The following is a 19,584-nucleotide window of genomic DNA, read 5'->3' on the forward strand; positions in this document are numbered from 1 at the left end:
CTGGAGGTACATCAGAATCACCTGGGAAAATAAAAAGTATAATATTCAGAAAAATGACAATCAAAGTCAGAAAAATGAACACAGTTTTTGCAATGGACTGAATGTTCGTCTCCCTTCCAAAGTTCATCTTGGCTGAAGCCTAAATCCCCAGTGTGATGGTATTTGGAGGGGGCGCCTTTGGGAAGTAATTAGATCCAATGGATGTCATGAGGGCGGGACCCCTATGATGGGATTCGTGTCCTTTCTAAGAGTCATGAGGGACCTTGCAGCTTGCTGCTCTCTGCTCTCCGCCATATGAGGAGACCAAGAAGTCAACAGTCTGCAACTCACAGGAGGGCACTCACTTAGAACTTCCTCAGGCTGGCAGCCTGATCTTGGACTTCCAGCCTCCAGAATTATGAGAAACAAATTTCTGCTGTTTATAAGCCAGTCTATGCTATTTGCAATATGCTATTTATAGTAGCCCAAATGTGCCTAGACAGTTTTGTTTCCACCGCAAGAGTAGAGACAATAAAAGATCTTACCTCATTCCATCCTACTTTGCCCATACATCTGAGCTAATCCAGGTTTCACATATACATAGAAAGAAGTGACTAATAAGATTCATGAGGGGGCTATTAAAATATATCACGTGCAAGTGACATGAAAAGAGCTGAGAAAAATGCACAATACTCCTTGTTCCATGGCAAAGCCTTCACAAATCAAAGCAGCAGAGACAAGTAAAGTAAAACTTAAACACTGACTCTCTTGGTGTCTGTTCAGAAAATTGGAATTTTGCTCAGCCCTGGCAATTCTCCTCCTAGACTGGAAGACATCCGACCCTTGCCTTCTGGAAGAAAAAAATTTTAAAGAAATCAAGCAGCCAATTTGTGTTACAAATGAGTTAAGACAGGTGTTCATAGACCACAGAGCCCCCAAGGTACTCATTTGATTAATCAAGCTGCAGCTGGTTTCAGAATTAAAAACAAGTTCTAGGTCATCACCCTGGCTCGTGCAATGCTGAACACAGAAAGAGCCAACGGAAGTACATCAGGGAAGAGCAAGACCCGGCAGTGCAGCAGTTAAGTTCGCGCAGTCCGCTTCAGCGGCCTGGAGTTCACCAGTTCGGATCCCAGCTTATCAAGCCATGCTGTGGCAGGCTTCCCACATACAAAATGGAGGAAGATGGGCACAGATGTTCGCTCAGGGCCAGTCTTCCTCAGCAAAAAGAGGAGGATTGGCAGCAGATGTTAGCTCAGGGCTAATCTTCCTCCAAAAAAAAATAAAATAAATAATATACAGGGCTGTCCTTTGGGTGAAAGTAATACTGGTGAAAATTTATCTTCCTTACTTTTCCTGCCCCTATCCAATTTTTTAATAAACATTTTCCTTTTTTCTTTTTTTTAAAGATTGGCACCTGAGCTAACAACTGTTGCCAATCTTTTTTTTTCCTGCTTCTTCTCCCCAAAACCCTCCAGTACACAGTTGTATATTTCAGTTGTGGGTCCTTCTAGTTGTGGCATAACATTTACTATTTTTATAACAGAAAAAATTTAAAGACACCTAATGCTAAAAATTGACAATTTTCTAATATAACTTAATGGTTCATCCATTAATTTATGGTGTTAATTTATGAATATAAAATACAGAATGAGCCAATAAACTCTCAGAGGATAAATGACAGTCAAGGCTTAGCTATCCGGAAGATTCAGAATTTTCCAGATAGCCCAGGGTTAACCTTCTTTACCAATGCTTACGACTTTTTTCATCTCAAAAATCGGGTTCCTATTTGTTCTTTGAAATGGACATGACTTCAGGACAAATATTAATATCCCATTAATATTAATATGTGAAAATGACACTATTTCATAGTTTACCAGCTCAATAAATTTTCTTTTGTTCAATGATGTTGAGAAATGAAGGCCTTTCATGAAATAGACACACATATAATTACTCAGATTTATACAGTTTCTGTACTTAAGTTTCCATCACTTTGACATCAGCACAGTATTATACAAATTTGCGTACTGGGTTCATAATTCTAGGAGACTCATTTATCAAATAATTACCATTAATGGAAAGCAGGTTTCGAGGTACTGAGTGTGTATTCTTTTGCTCCATGAAGAGTACATGGAAGAAGTCCTTGGGAAAGAACTCATATCATAGTGTATGTTGCAAATATGCTATCCCAGTCTATAACCTAAAATAAGCTTCTTTAAGAAAATAACATTACGGATACTTCTCTTGATGTACTTTAACCAAAACGGAAGTTTCCTTAATAAAAGAAATCATTTCTTTCTAGTCATTACCACATCCATCCACTTCCTTACATAGAGATTTTGGATTTACTGAGCCATTCATTCATTTGCCATGTACATTCCAGGAGAACACCTTTTCTAAGTCATCAACCAAATTCTCGTTCTGGTGATAAACAAACAGACTCTGTGCATTTCAAAATTACAAGAAACTGGAAAGTCTCGGTACAGTATCTCTGGATTTTATTGCCTTTACTGTACACCAATATCCTTCAATTTAACAGGCAAACTCCTTACCCCCCAGTGCATGATCAGAAACGTGCACTGTTGGATCATGATGAGGTATCTCCTTCTTTACATAGGAAACACATTTTGAATTTTTTCCCTGCTATCATGTAACATCATCTGTACAAACTGATCCACATGTGTTATCTGATGCTTCAAAATAAAGTCTGACAAGACGGAACACAGTGAGTTTTTGTACTTAATTGAAATGGGGTCTAGGGAAGGAGTTCTGGGGGATTTCTTTTTTTCTTTTTCATATCCTGCAGACTTATGTGTGTCCCTGACAGAGCTCAGTTACTTTCACAGGTCGGAGTTGGGACCTCTCCGTTGGCTTCATGACATCCTGACAGCTCCTGAATTACAAAACAGATCAACTGAAAAAAGAGCCTGCTGAGGCTTCTTTGGGGTAACGCATATGGCCCCTAGTGTGACTACTTCCAAGGCACAAAATCCCATTTATTTTTTAGTTAGGCTCTGAGACCTTTACTCACCTTTCCCCAATAAGCAGTAGGTAGGATGCTTGTCCCCAAGCTTCTCAAGGGACCCAAACATCCACAAGGATTTGCTACAATCAAATTCCTACTCAAGCCGACTTCACGGTTTACTATGATTATGTCTGGCTGTGCCCCAAGCAGCTTGTCTAAATGTGAAGATGTAAGTTATGATGTTTTACAAAAAAAATTTTAAAGCAAGGCAGCAAATTATAATATACTATTGTTAAAAAACAAAAGAAGGGCCAGTCCAGTGCTGCGGCAGTTAAGTTCACATGTTCTACTTCGGCGGCCTGGGGTTCGCCAGTTCGGATCCTGGGTGCGGACCCACACACCTCATATCAAGCCATGCTGTGGTAGGCATCCCACATATAAAATAGAGGAAGATGGGCACGGATGTTAGCTCAGGGCCAGTCTCCTCAGCAAAAAGAGGAGGACTGGCAGCAGATGTTAGCTCAGGGCTAATCTTCCTCAAAAAAAAGAGGAAGGAAGGGTAAGATGAAGAAAAAATATGAATAGTAGTTGTTATGGTTAAGCATTTAGTCCACCTGCTTATGGCTGCTGTTTTCTTCCTTCCCATAGAGATAATCTTCTGAGCCAAGTGCACAGGAGGTTCTCATATCTGCTGAATTGAACTTCACTTAATAAAGAAGTTAATGTGTCCCTTTTAATGCTAGTTTTCCTTCTCCAAAGAAGTAAGGAAAATCAGTCCTCGTTGGCAGAAAACATTCAGATCAAGAGATCTTGACACTCAGAGAATATTCCAAATTCTGTATGTTTTTACCATCACCTAAGAAATGTGAATAACAAATAAGAGACTAACAGTGACTACATTTGAACAAAAATCTTCAAGTAAGGGTTTATAGGCAGCACCAACCGCTGTTTGTTAACAAGAGCCCCTAAGAGCACTAAAGCCACGTTGACTAGACTAATTCAGTTTATTAGACTAATACTAATTACTAGTGCTGCAAAGACCTCACAATTTTACATTATTCTGAACGTGCTTTTTTACAGCCGCTTATAAAGTTGATATCAGCTCAACACAAGGTTGACATAAGGTACGCCATATTGTAGAAAAGAAACCACATTGTAACTTTGAATGACCTCTGATTAAGTAACCCAGACATGCTCTGTAGATTTTAGGGCCACTCCTAGCTACTGTAAGTTGATAGCTTTGTTCTTTTGAGTTCCCTAGGAATGTGATGAGCCCAGACAGAGAGCCTATGCTGGCAGCCATCATCAATGACAACTGAAAGATCAGGATATAGGGCGTTGCTCCGGTTGCTGATGCATATCCAATAAAACAAAAGACTATCAGGAACTGGGACCAGATGTCTGTCCCCACCCAGAGACCAGCCCCTATATAACTGTCCTGTAGTTTTTGTTCTGTAAGATGGTTCTTTCAGACATTAGTCAGCCATCTTCCCCCGTGCTAGTAAGCTATAACAAAATGGGCTTTCTCTCCTACCACTTTGCCCCTTGACGACTGGCATGTTTTGCCGTGGGCAGACGACCCCACCCTGGATAGCAACAAAGTGTCTTTTGGAGTTAAGCATTAGAAATGCTAAATAAATGCCAAAAGGGTAACTAAAATAAATGATTAAGAACTCATTAGCTGACTTGAGAAATTTTCTCATGACTTGAGAAAATCCTCTTGATCTCTCTCTGGGTTTCTATTTGTGAAGAAGCAGTGTGAGCAGGTTGGGCCACCTACAGGCCAAACTGGTCTATCATCAAGCAGCAAGTCGCACCAAGCCCTACCCTCTACAGCAAGTTCTGGAAGGAGAGGAAATGAGAAGAAGGGGCTGTTGTCCGAAATCCCAGGAGCTAGATGTCATGCCTCTGCCCCTGGATTTCCTCATGGTTTCCCCACTGCCTCACGTTCCCACTAGGGTCTGGGGACAAAGGTAGTCTTCCCTAAAACAGCCTTTTAGCTCTAAAATGCCACGAATTCACATACTGTAAAACACCAACAGACCCATTTATAGCGCAGAGACCTTGATGATCAAGCTGTTAACATTTCCTATTTAAAGAATGAAAGGATCCCAGATTCTGGGTCTAAGAGAAGAATGAATGTTATGTGACAAATTAAAGTGTCCATGCTGAAGTCCTGACCCTTGGTGACGTAATCTTAGAGTGAGGACCTCGGGCACGTGAGTTAATTGGGGCCCACTGTCAAAGGAGCTTCAGTGTCAAACCCAGGTAAGTTCTACTTTACAGAGAATAGGCAGATGCCTTCTTAAAAACCTTTATATCCCAAGCTACACCTTCAAAACAAACATGTTAGGGCCAATACAAATCCCTGGCAGAAGGCCTTCCAACATCTCTTCTGCAGGTTCAATCTGTTAGGTTCAAAATATGGACTATTTTTAACTTAATAGCAGCAGCTACCTCATGTTGAGTACTTATGTAGGAAGCATTGTGTGAGTCACCTTATACTCTCTCCCATTCGCTGTACCTCATGTAAGTTTGCTATTATTATCATTTTACAGATAAGGCAACTGAGGCTCAAAAGTGAACTGGTTGGGACAACTGGATAGCCACATGCGAAAGAATGAATTTAGACCTCTATCTCACACTAGATACACAAAATTGGCTCAAAATGGATCAAAGACCTAAATGTAAGAGCCAAAGCATAAAACTCTTAGATGAAAACGTGTAAATTTTCATGACCTTAGATTTGGCAATGAATTCTAAGATATGACACCAAAGTATAAGCAACAAAAGAAAAAAATAAATTGGTCTTCACCAGAATTAAAAACATCTATGCTTCAAAGGACACTATCAAGAAAGTGAAAAGAACACCCACAGAATAGGAGAAAATATTCGCAAAGGATATATCTAATAAAGTACTTGTATCTAGACTATATAAGGAACTCTTACAATTCAATAAAAAAGACCTTGAACAGACATTCTCCAAAGAAGATATATAAGTGGCCAATAAGCACCTGAAAGATGCTTGACATCTTTAGCCATCAAGGAAATATGAGCGACAATGACACACGACTTCACATCCACCAGGATGGCTATGATCAATATGGTGCAGCCACTTTGGAAAACAGTGTGGCATTTCCTCCAAAACGTAAACAGAGTTAGCATGTGACTCAGCAATGCCACTCCTAGGTGTATGCCCAAGGAAAATTAAAACACATGTCTGCACAAAAAAACCGTACATAAATGTTCATAGCAGCATTATTCATAATAAGCAAAAGGCTGAAACAACCAAAATGTCCAACAAATGAGGAGTGGATAAACAAAATGGCATATCCAGACAACAAATTATTATTTGGCCAGGAAAAGGAACGAGGTACTGATACATGCTACAACATGGATAAAAAGATTATGCTAAGTGAAAGAAGCCAGTCACAACAGACCATATACTATGTGATTCTGTTTATATGAAGTGTCCAGAGTGGGCATAAATACAGACACAGAAAGTAGAGTAGCAGTTGCTTTAAGGGACCAGGGGATTGAGTGCTAGCTGAAGGGTACAGTTTCTTTTTGAGGTGACGAAAATGTTCTAAAGTTGATTGTGGTCATAGTTACACAACTCTGAATATACTAAAAACCGCTGAAATGTACGTTTTAAATGGGTCATTTATATGGTATGTGAATTATATTTCAATAAAGCTGCTACCAAAAAAAAAGTGAACTAAGATATTAAGCAGAGGAAACAGGTTCACATCTGCTTCCTTCCAAGTCCTGTGCCCAGGCCCGAACACTTCACTCGTATTCTGTCTTCCGAGATACGATCACTCTCCAGTCACTTGTCCAAATCCGCACAAACTCTTCCAACAAAGCAGTAGTAGCGCACAAAACACAAAGATAGCTGCCTTCAAATAGCTTATAGTTTAAAAAATATGTTTACTGCCAGACAGGAGAGTAAAGGGAGGTACTACATCTATATCATCATAGTGCAGACTATAGTACCTGCCTTTACTCTCCTCATAATAAGCTACAGTACAGGATACATCATATAGATGATGACATACAGTATACAACACAGATGATAATCCCAAGAGATGACCACAAGAGACAATCAGATCACACCCACGAAAACACGGAAGAGATTTCTATCTATGGAGGAAGAAAACAAACATTCCCCCTAAACACTGACTAAAATTATTTGTAGCTAAACAAAATAGAGAGTAAAACCACCAGCATTTAATCATCCTGGACATACCCAAAACAAAGGTGGTGGTGGGGGGGGGGGTTTATGATGATGTTAAGTTTCTCCACCGTAATTAAAATAGGGACTTGATATTGGATCTGAGGTTTATTTCTAGTATAGGGCTTTGCAATGGACATATTCCACTGCGGGAATCCATTTCTTTCCTGTTGAGGTCTGAAATAAGCCTAGAAGTGCAATAAGCCATTAAGTTGGAGAAAATGTATGTCTTGGACCTCACTTTAAAGGGTTCAGTTATTAATGTCTCCAGAGTCTTAAATTCAGACAGTGCAGCAATCCATCCTCTCTCCAGGGACAGTACTATCAGACTGCCCTTCTCTTTCTGACGCTAGGCCACTACCACCACCTTGTGGCTATAGCTAAACCCTGGGGGTCAGCCCCAGTCACAAAGCCTCCTTAGGAGCCGGTGAACAAATACAAGACAGAGACTGCTAAATTATTGACTGCCATCATCGCGAAGGCAAGTGAAGTTCTCACAATACCAACCACTGTGAGAATTTCACTTGGTCACTTGGGTTAACTCTTGATTAACAAGTACCAACAGCAAGTACTTGGTGTGTCAGGACTTAAGCAAGAATCTTCAAAGCTTTAACTTGAACAGAACTGGCTATTGCCTATCCTGGGAATTAAACAGGTGAACTTCAGAACAAAATGTTTTTAAACTGTGGGGGGAGGGTAGGGGATTCTTCTAAATTTAGATGAGGCACCTGAACTCTGAAGATGAAGGGTAAGAAGAGATTACTCAGATACTTATAAAAGAGCCAACCCTTGGAAATAGAATCTTCTTTTTCTTTCACTTGGAAGAGATAGAGAAAATTTTGTAGGGCCATTATTCATAGTCTTGGCAAATCCAGTGACATTCTTCCCTTTGATATATGTAGATACAAGAATAACACAAAAAACAAATCAGTTAGATTAGCTTAAAACAAACCCTGATTTCCTCTCAAACCTCACATTCCCATCACTGTTTCCTTCTCAGGTACAATGATGAAACTAGAGCAGTCCGGAGGGTGAGTTAGGAACCCGTCACTATGGACTAGGGCACAAAGAAAGATCCTAAAGTTGGCATAAATCAAACAACTTTGCACGAAAAGCTTAGCCAAATCATCAAAATAGCAATCAAGATCCAAAGTACAAAGAGTTGGAAGATATTAATCAATGTATTGAATTTTACATGGAAACCAGATAAAAGTGCACTACGATCAGCTCAGCCTCTTAACTTATCTTAGGGATAATAAAATTTCAGGACACTAGAATGAGAAAAAAGCATCTGGAAGTATCTAGGCCAGGGATAACAGGTACTTTTCTCTTGACACACCAACTTGGATGGACTGATAATAGCTGTTCACAGTCCTCTGTGTCAGAGGAGTATAAGGACCAGTCTGCACTCCCAAAGCAAGGACTTTGATCAAATACCAATGTCTGCCAAGGGCAAGGGACAAGGGGATTGTGCCCTATTACTTTCCACCTTTTGTACCTTGTTAAGATTGCCATTCTTGATTTTAGTTTGTCCTTCACTTTCTACAAATGCAAAATTAGGCCCAGAAAAGTTAATGAAGTTAATTCAAGGTGATACAACCAGTCAGTGGATGAAACAGAATGCACAACCACGTCAAGACTCCATATCTGTGTCAACGAATTTAGTTGGGAGAAGATAAGGTACATATAAGGCTGCTAATAATTCAAAGAAAAAAAGTGCGAATTGTTTGTTCTGAAGAACCTTGAAAGAAAAGTTTTAGTTCCACAGCAACACCATCTCAGGAACTTTCACAGAAACTATCCTGTGGTTAAAAACATATTCTTCCCCCTTTGCAAAAGGAACCTAACATTTCCTGCCTATAAATCAGTACATTACAACATATCTCCTGAAACTTTATTAATTGTGGTTAAAAAAAGAGAAAGCGTGTGAGAGAGCAAGCAGGTGCTATGCACACTTGTCAATGCTTACTTCAGAAATGAAGTCTCCACTGTGGGAAAAAAAAAGCTGAAAAATATTTTTCACTTCTATTCCTCTGGCATCCTAAAGCCTGAAAGAACAGTTGATGACATGAGGGAAAAAAAATGCAGAGAGAGCGCTATAAATTCTTACCTGCTCTAATGTAAGCTGCTTAGAAATCGTATCGTTCTCCAGTTTTTTAATTTTCTTCATCAGTTTGTTCACCTGGAATTCCTGCTCCTGTTCGAGATGTTGTTCTAGTTCGGCTTTCTCATGCTGCAACTGGAAAACAAAACAACCACAGATGTGGAGAAGAAGACACTCAAAAGCCATAGCAACAAGGGCTCCAAAAGCTGGTTACACTGAGTAAGAGACAGCATCACAAAAGTTACACTACTCATTTCTGCTCCTATACCCAAATGTATGCCTAGTAACCAGTTCCTCAGTGGTTCCTCTAACTTATAACCTGAAATTATAGCGCAAATACCTAGGCACTGGATCTTAGCCAGGAGGCCGAGAACTGACAGGGCAAACACACATGAGCATCAAACTACGATTAAACACAGATTTCAACTTTAAAAAACATATATGTGGTTGCCTCTGTAGGGAGGAAGTGGGAGACTAAGGAATGAGGAAAGGAAGGAAACTTACTTTTTAACATAAATATACCCTTCGGTACTTTTTAAGTTTTATACCATGGGCATAAAAAATAATAAATTAGAAAAGAAATTTCGTACTGACTTTTTACTAAATGAATTCGTTTACTCAGGTTTACATTAATGTACGTAGAGAGGGGTAAGATGTTACAGTCACAAAACATACTTGGTAAATTATTCCAAATGCTATTTTCCAATGTACTAGTAAGCATGCTTTGGCAAAAATCAGCACAATTAATTATCTTTCTATAATGAGATCATACATCTCATCTCCTTCCTAAAAACCAAGGAGGAAAGGCTCTGATTTATACAATTAAAAGATAAAGTTATGTTGCCATTGCAAGAGAAAACTTCTTAAAAATTTACTCCAATCTTCAAAACCATAAGAGAATAAAAGAAATCCAGTGGATACACAACAACCAGGGTTCCCATTAATAACTATGCATTATTTCCAACATTCTCAATTGGGGGGTTTTGTTGTTCCATAGTAGAGGTTGGAGGGAATGACAGCCACCCGGCCTGATATTTTCAGAACCAAGGAAAGATTAAGTAAAAGCTATTAAAAACAATGAAGCACATGGTTTTATTTTGGGGTCTAAGATGATACTACTCCCTAATTTTACCCTCAAAACCATTTCTTTGGGTAGACACTGTATACCAGGTTCTTCATGTGTTAGGCAGGCATGATAACTCCCCTTTTATATGTGACAAAATAGGTTACTGGACCAACGTAACTGAGCTGGAAAGTGGCAGGGCTTGGGACTCATGCCCTGCTCTGAATCACAAACCAGTGTTCTCCAGCTGGATCCTGATCAAACCTAGGAGGGGGCAACTTCAAATTGCTCCACCCATAGTGCCTAATGCAGCCTTGACATTTGGAAAGTGAAATGATTAAACACAGAAAACAATAAGCCATGCACACTCACCCAGGGATGCTCCGTCTCTCTGAAAACCCTGCATAGGATGTAATGGACAATGGAGAAGGCTCAGCTGGGCCTGATGAACCTCAAAATGGCTACACCTAACCCACTCCACGTTTGATACAATTTCCACCACTCTCAAAGCACATACTTAGTAAAAAAAAAAAAAAAAAGTTTAAAATCTGATACAGTCTTCTAATACTGGAAATGTTGACTGCACAGATGCTGTTTTTCCTCCAACTGTTTTTGATGTGCAACTCCAAAAAAAAGTTGATCAACCTTGCAGGGACCCAGAAAAAAAGCAGATGTAAGGAGGTGCTTACACTGACAAATCTATTTTTAGCTAGCTCTTTAAAACTCAGGTTCTGCAAGACCAAGCAGTAATTAAAAGAACTAAGAGAAATGGACAGAGAACAAGAAGAGTTCCTGGCATTTCAGACACAAAAGACCCCAATGGGACAAATATTACTTATGAGGAAAAAACAGCAAACTATGGACATATTTATCTAACACTTTTATTCTATAAACATTTGCTGTATATCTTCCATTTGCAGGTACTGTGTTAATGGTGGGTGAAATCTATAGTTATTATCTTTGCCCTAAAATAGTTAATGAACACTAGACTTAAATGATATCTATTGGTTTTAGAAAAATAAACTTTAGTCTTAAAACTTGTAAGCTATTTGCATAAAGTTTTTTTTTCGGTAGCTGTGTCTTCCGGCAATATGTTTTCAATTACTGCCATTTTTATTTGAAAGACCCTCCCCCTCCTTTTTTTAGCATTATGCTTCTGCCTTGAGGTAAATTAAAACAATAAAGGATGCAATCTAACAACGAAAAATCTCTTGCCCATCAAGGAACGTTTGTCACAGACTGCTAATCTGAGAAAAGGTAAGGTCTCGTTGGCTTACAGGAAAATATTCCTATTTAGACAGATGGGTTAACATTGTCAATATCTGATGGGTTAACACTGTCGATATCTGATGAGGTTACTTCCTTTAAGAATACAGATTAAACTAGTAATGAAATCTATAAAAGCTCTCAATTTTAAGAGGCTTTTTCCTTTCAAGAGCTATGCCCTGAGGAAAATGTGATGGTAAAGTTGTCATTACCAGAACTCAAGGAAGGTCCCTGGGTTACACTAACCCACTGGAAAATATCAAGCCATTCTGAGATGTAACTCTGTTTGCCAAAGATTCACAGTTTTCATCATCCCCCAAAGACAGAGCTGCTGCCTGCTTTGTTCAGGCATCTCTCAGGCGACACAATTTAGGAGCTGGGAACGGAGTTTCTGAACAAAACACTAGAAATAGAAAATATGGTTCTTCCTTGGAACAAAGAAACCAGCATAAAAAGAGAAACACAAGAGAAATTCAGAAATCTCCCAAAAAAATCACGAGACGAGAGTTAAGATGACCAAGAGGAGGAGGCAGGACAGGGGAAGGGATCTCGAGAAACAACCAACCATAGAGTTGGCCTCATAACAGTTTGCCTGAGAAAAATTCAGAAATGTTTCTGTTTTAAACAGATACCATGTAAATTCAAGCCATGTGGCCCCAAAAGGGCTTGAACTAACACCCTGAATCTACCTGCCTATTTTAAAGCTGTAGCTCAAGACACCACAAACAAAAAGCCTAAAAGGAAGCCTGGGGCAGGCTGACCCAAGACTAGCTACCAGACATAAACTCCAGTTGCATCTCCGTCTGAGTAACATCTTCAACATGGGCATAAAATTCAAGGCATGGTTTTAAATTTCTAATCACAGGTCTTAATGCTGTACAAGCAATTTTAAATCTTCCAATAAGGTCAGAGATCCTGAACAAGAACAAAAAAAATTCAAACTAAGAAGTGAACAGTCAAGCAAATTCTATTAATGTGTTTGAAATAAACTCATGTGCATCTTAAATATACCTAAAGCAAAATACCTACATCGATTAAGTTTTTTTCAAAATTAGAATTTTCTGTAAATATACTTTTTATAAAGTCAATCTCAAAGGTTATAGAATAGTTTTATAACTGTTATTTGTGCAATATATTGTTAACATAAAAAAAAAAAAACCCTGTAGAGCTAAAATCACATTATGTAACAGATGATTCACCAGCAGCACATTTTCAATGGAATTAGGGTTATACAAATAAAGGTTTGTTCTCTTAGGATTTAGCATGAAAAATATATTAACATAACTGAAAAAGCCATAAGCAATGATACAATTATAAACTTATAAAATTCTAAGTACTAAAACTTGAGCATTTTCTTATTGTACCCACTCATTATATATGGAGGCCCAAAGCAAAATTCCAGCCCATTAAAAAATACAAGTGCAGCATTAATTTCATCGAAAACAGGCTAGCCTTAAGCATCGTTCAATTACCAATAATTATTGTCTTATAATTCACAAAGGCTTTCTGGAATCACTTCAGTGAACCAGGCCTCTTAGACAAGAGATTCAAGAACTCTTCATTGAATAACTTTTCATGCTGGGCAGAATTCTCTCTAGCAGGTAGAGGCATTGGAAATCGTTCACCTGAGAGAACCACCATAGGTGCACATGTAGGTTGGCTGTTGAGCCAGTTCGCTCACCAAGCATGCAGCTGGTTTGCCAAATCCCAGGCTGGGTGAAGTGTGTTTACAAGTCTGGGCTTGTTGTCAATCCAGCCCATGCCAAGGGAGGCAAGCCTTCTGGCCACCAGCCCCAGGACCCAGCTTTCTCAACGCAACTTGAGAATAAACCCAAGATGCCCCCACCTCTGTTTTCACTAGTCAACACTAATATTTCTCTCTGTACTACATACAGTCTCGCAACCCAACATCCCTGGTCTATTGACAACTACCAAGGACTAGAGCTATCTGTATTGGACCAAGTAAAGGCTACCGGAGGACAATAACTTCATTAAGTCATTGGACTGTCAAAAGCAATTATCATGTTATTAACATGAACTTTGAAAAAAAAGTTCAAAACTATCACTCAGAACATTGAGTTTCCCAAGACTGCTCGACTGAGCAGCCTGAGCACAAAGTCAGCCTTCCCACCTCAAACTTAGAACATCACGACTAAACGCCTCTTGGGCCCACACTTATTCCCACCTCCTTCCCCTCTTCTGTTACTGGTACCATTATTCTCAGCCAACACCTCATATCTCGTCAGTTACCAAATGGCATAAGTCAGCCTCCATATCAGCTGTCAAACATACCCTCCTTCTATGCTCATGGCCCCAGTCTAGTGCAGGTCTTTTATTTCTCTTCACTGGGACACTGCCAAAGCTCCTAATGGATCTCCCTGGATCCACCGTACGCCATCCTAGCAGACAAACCCTATTATTTCAACACCCTGCTCAAAACTCTTCAAGGGCTCCGTACTACCTGCAGATTAAGTCCAAACTCAGCTGCATGATGTTGGTGCAAATCCACAATCCAGTCCTTATGCAAGCTTCCCATGCTTTCCTTATGCTATTTTCACACTTAGCTCAAGTAACAGTCTAAGTTTTGCAAACATAAATGCCTTCAGGGTTCAGGCTTCTAGCAAACAAAGAAAGGATGAGTCTAAGCACAGAGAATGGTAGCAATTGCAGTTAAAGGGAAAGTTGGTATCTTTTCCAAAAAAATTAAATTTTAAAAAATCAAACTCAACATGCTGAGTAAACACTTCTGGAGGCAACTCTGATCAGGGTCTTACAGACTGCAAGCCCTGCTGGTCACACTGGACCACTCTAACACAAGCTGCTGCACACTTCCTGCCCCCTACCCCTAGTCACACTGCGCCCCCTGCCTAGAGCGCCTGAATCCCTCCCTCCAACTTAGTGAAACTGGGGTAGGGCTGAGAAGACATCTTCCGCAGTGCCTTCCCACACAGCCTCAGTATGATGTATACTCCCCCTCCTCGAAGCTGTGATGAGCACACTGTGCTTCATGCGCACTTTAATGTCTAGTTCATGGTGTTTTTCATTTCCTTTCTACTATTAGATACTTTTAAAAGCAGCTAACACTTCAAGGCACTTAGTATGTACCGAGCACTTTATGGGCATCAATGCACTCAATCGCCATAACTCTATGGTAGATACTATTATGTGCATTTTACAATGGATTTAGCCACAGCTGAGAGAGGTAAGGTAACCTGCCCAAAGTCACAAAGCTGGCGAGGGGTAGACCAGGGTTAAAACCTAGGTCTCTGGCCTCTAAGCCTTTGCCCTTATCCCTGATGGTGCTGCCACCCTCAAGCACCCGGATATATTCTCAATCACCCTTACAGGACTGCAAGCTCCACAAAGAACAGTGAGCAGGACTTACGCAGTTCTACTCCAGAGCATCTAGAAAAGCCTTATCTAAGCAAAGACTGATTGGACAAATGATAATATCCTCACTTCCTAAGAACTGTTTCCCTCCTAGACGAAGCCTCAGGATGAGCAAAACAACTGGGCAAATATAAAGGATACCATTAGCGTATGTGTGTACACACATATATATAGTGCTCTCAGGTGACCTCACCCAATTAAGAAATATTAACATCACCAGCTCCCCCAAAGCCCCTTCATAATCATAGCCCCCCCATCTGCTAGAGGTAATCGCTCTCCTGATTCTTATGGTATTCACTTCCTTGCATCTTTTTCCTTAAAAAAAAATTTAATCTATGCATTTATTTCTAAACATTAGTTTTGCTTGGTTTCGTATTCTTTTTTGTCTAGTTTCCTCTGCTAAATGACCTTGTGATCTCATTCACTTCTGTTATTGAGTCTAATTGTGGTTTGTATTTTTATTACCTTATGATATCCCATTGGATGAGTATATCACCATTTATCCACTCCAGGGATGATGGGTATTTGGGTCATTTCTAGTTTTCCACTTGCCATAAAGAATATTCTTCTACACATCTAGCACATATGTGCACCCATTATGAAATATAGTCAGGAGTGGAACTGCTGGGTTATAGATAATGAATATTCCCAACTTCGTTAGGTAATGTCAAATTGTTTTCAAAATGGTTGAAACCCTTTCCATTCTCTGAGAGCAGTGCAGGAGAATTCTCTAGTATCATCTTGTGGTTTATTTCACCTTTCCTGATTACTACCGGGGTTGCATACTTTTTCATTTGCTTACTGGCCATCTGGCTAGCTGCTTATGTGAAGAGTCTATGAAAGTCTCTTGGCATTTTCCTTCTGGGTTGTCTGTTTTTCCTACAAATTTGCAGCTTTATGTTGGTTATATATGTCACACATGTCTTCTCTCACTCTGTGGTCTGTCCTTGCATCCTCTTTCCATGATGTCCTACGATATGTCTTTGGTTCTATTCTCTAGGCATTAATTAATGACAACACTCCCAAATTTATATTCTAGCCCAGACTTCTCTGTTGAGAGAACCTCTGTCCAGCTGCTTATCTGTTATCTCCATTTGGACGTCTAGACATTTTAACTGAATTTTGACCGTCTCACTCCAAGTCTGCTCCACTTGCTGTCTTTTCCAACTTAAACGATGGTAACTCCATTCTTCCACCATTTAAGCCAAAACCTCTAAGTCTTCCTTGACTCCGTCTTTTGTTCACGTCCACTTCTAATCCATCCTCAAATCCTATAAGATATTCCTTCAAAATTCATCCAGAACCCAGTGGTCACCATCTTCACTGCTACTATCCTAGAACAGTCCACCTCATCTCTTGGCGTGGATTATAGAACATCCTTCTAATAGATCTTCTTGCTCTCACCTTGGCCCCCACTCCATAATCTCTTCTCAACACAGCAATCAAAGCAATCAAAACAAGATCATTTCATTACCTTGCTCAAAACCCCCAGTGGCTCCCATCTCAGAGTGAAAGCCTAAGTCCTGATTGTGGCTCGAAAGGCTCCACATGATCTGCATGCTGGCCATCAAACCCCAGACCCACTGCCTTCCCAATCTCATCTCTTCCTCCTCTCCCTATAAGGCTCCACTGCAACCACACTGGCCTCTCTGCTGCTCCTCCAACATGGCAGGTACAAGTCCACCTCACGCCTTAGTACTTCCCTTTTCTCTCTGGCATCAGTGCTCTTCTCTCAGAGATCCACATGGCTAGCTTTCTTTTCTCCAAGATGTGTTCTACTATCATCTCAGTGATTAACTCATTTAATATTTCAACAGCCCCTGTAACCTTTACATAGATCTCTTTTGTTCTGTAGCACTTAATACCTTCTCACGGTTTATGAAGCTATCTTCTACATTTTCATACTTAACTGGTTGTTGCTGGTATGCAGAAATACATTTTTTATGTGAAAAAACGCAATTCTAGTTATTTACTGTAAGTTTTTTAAGATTTTCCAATTATAAGACCATAAATAAGTGGCAATCTTAGTTCCCCTTTCTAATCCTCGTATATTTTTTTTTTTGCCTTTCTCTACTGGCTAGGAATCTACAACAATGCTGAACAGAAGAAAATACAGCAGACATCCTTTTCTTGTTATTGATTTTAAAGGGAAAGTTGTTAACTTGTCTAATAACGTCATGTTTGGGTAGGCTTTTGGTAGACACTTTTTGTCAGCTTTCTCTCTTTTTTTTTCTTCTTCTTTTTTTTTGGTGAGGAAGATTTGCCCTGAGCTAACATCCATCACCAATCTTGCTCTTTTTTTGCTTGAGGAAGATTAGCCCTGAGCTAACGTCCGTGCCTATCTTCCTCTATTTTCTATGTGGCATGCCTCCACAGCATGAGTGATGAGTGGAGCAAGTTCCCACCTAGAATGTCAACCCGGACAACCAAAGCGGAGCATGTAGAACTTTAACCTCTCAGCCACAGGGCCAGCCCCTTAAGTTCTATTCTTGGTTCACTATGATTTAGTAATGAATTGTTACATTTTAACAAGTCATTTTTCTCCATCTATTAATATGATCACGGTTTTTTCTTTTTATTCTGTGAATGTGGCAAATTACACATACTGATTTTCCATTGTTAAATTAACCTTGCGTAAATCCAACATGGTCATGAAGCATTATCCTTTTAATATATTTTTGGCTTCATTTTCCTTATAAAATTTTTGTTCACAATTGATATTTCACTATAATTTACCTTTCTAGTACTTAAGTTTGAGCATTAAGGTTATATTAGCCTTAAAATAAGCTGGGAAGCGTCTTTTGTTTCTTTTTAAACTTTAGAGTTAATAGAAGATTAGAATTATTTCATCCTTAAATGTTTGCTACAACTCTTGGCGAAACCACTTGACCTGGAATTCTTTTTCTAGGAAGGCTGTTGATCACTGATTCAATTTCTCTAATGGTTAGAAAGCACAGGTTTTCTATTTCTTCCTCATTCGGTGGTAGAAAGTTAGAATTTGTCTACTTCATCTAAAATTTCAAATGCATTGCCATGTAGTTACTCATTTATCCTTTGCATGTCTGCAAAAAAAGCTGGGATATGCTTCAATTTCCTAACAAATATTTCAAACTTGTCATTTATTTCTTTGACTGTAGTAAATATGGTTGCTTTGTAGTCTATGCCTGATAATTCCAATATCTAAAATATCTGTGAAGTCCCTTTCTATTCTGTTCTTTCTGCTGGTTTACATTCATGAAATCTCCTATCTCCATGTCCCTGGTTCTCCTCATATGATGGACAACGTACTCGAAATTTTATTTGTAGGAGAAACTTGCGGCCTAGGTGAGTGATGGTATCTTCCTCCAGAAAATTCCATTTTCTTCTTCTAGGCACCATAAGTCTGGATCCACCTTAATCCAAAACCAAAGCTTTATGTTCTCTGGTTCTCCCAGATGATGCAAAACTGGTTCATTCTTTTTTTTTTTAAAGATTTTATTTTTCTCCCCAAAGCTCCCCGGTGCATAGTTGTATATTTCGTTGTGGGTCCTTCTAGTTGTGGCATGTGGGATGCTGCCTCAGCGTGGTCTGATGAGCAGTGCCATGTCCGCGCCCAGGATTCGAACCAACGAAACACTGGGCCGCCTGCAGCGGAGTGCGCGAACTTAACCACTCGGCCATGGGGCCGGCCCCAAAACTGGTTCATTCTTATCCTGAGGGTGTAGCTCTTCATGATTCCAACTTAAAGTGGGGGTGATTTATCATTGTCCTCACCTTTGGCCAGCCCTGAGCTTTGACTTCTGGAACCCCAGCTCCACACAGCTACCAAAAACACAAGTCAGTTTCTCAGCTGTTTCTCAAAATGAAGAGCAAATGCTCTCAGGACAAAAGCGGCCTTGGGTGCTGGGGTCTTCTCTCGATTCCCATCTTCCCCCCGATCTCAGCCCAACAGTTCTTCACTGTCTTCTTTGTTCTTTAATGCTTTTAACAAAAATTTAAAAGGATTTTGTCTAGCTTTTACTTATCCTCAGTGAAGCTTGTCTACATTGACTCTATCACTTTCTAGAGTAGAAGGCACATACAACTTTTACAAAGGAAAAAAATAGGTAAATCCTTCTAGAAAATTAATTATTTTTAAGATTTTATTTCCTTGTCAACATTCTCAACACCAAGGACTAGAGTCGAGCAGCCACTTCTGAGCAGACGGCTCTAGAACAACATCAGGCATCCCTCCACTGAGAACATCTAAAGGGCTAAGTTTGAGTTTGCTAATTTCAATCGCATGATGCTGCTGAAAGCATCACCACCTTTAAAGAAATCCCCGTTGTTAAGTTTGCGCACTCCGCTGCGGCAGCCCAGGGTTCACCAGTTCAGATCCTGGGCGCAGACATGGCACCACTCGTCAAGCCATGCTGAGGCGGCATCTCACATGCCACAACTAGAGGGACCCACGAGTAAAATATACAACTATGGACCAGGGGGCTTTGGGGAGAAAAAGGAAAAATAAAATTAAAAAAAAAAAAAAAAAGAAATCTGGTTACGAGAAAGGTTAAAGAAAGATGCTCCAAAAATAAAATTAAAAAGTCCTTTAGGCTCTGGAGTCA

At 39.7% G+C, this 19,584-nt stretch overlaps 1 protein-coding gene across 1 annotated transcript in view; it reads right to left on the bottom strand.

Moving 5' to 3' along the window:
* Window positions 1-19,584, bottom strand: part of CCDC6 (coiled-coil domain containing 6) — a 107,999-nt gene that overhangs the window by 25,509 nt on the left and 62,906 nt on the right. Inside the window, exon 3 of the mRNA XM_014833383.3 lies at window positions 9,289-9,417. Coding sequence (XP_014688869.1) covers window positions 9,289-9,417 — 129 coding nt within the window. The remainder of the gene's footprint in view (window positions 1-9,288; window positions 9,418-19,584) is intronic.

Source organism: Equus asinus, chromosome 2 (assembly GCF_041296235.1).
Source record: "Equus asinus isolate D_3611 breed Donkey chromosome 2, EquAss-T2T_v2, whole genome shotgun sequence".
NCBI lineage: Eukaryota > Metazoa > Chordata > Mammalia > Perissodactyla > Equidae > Equus > Equus asinus.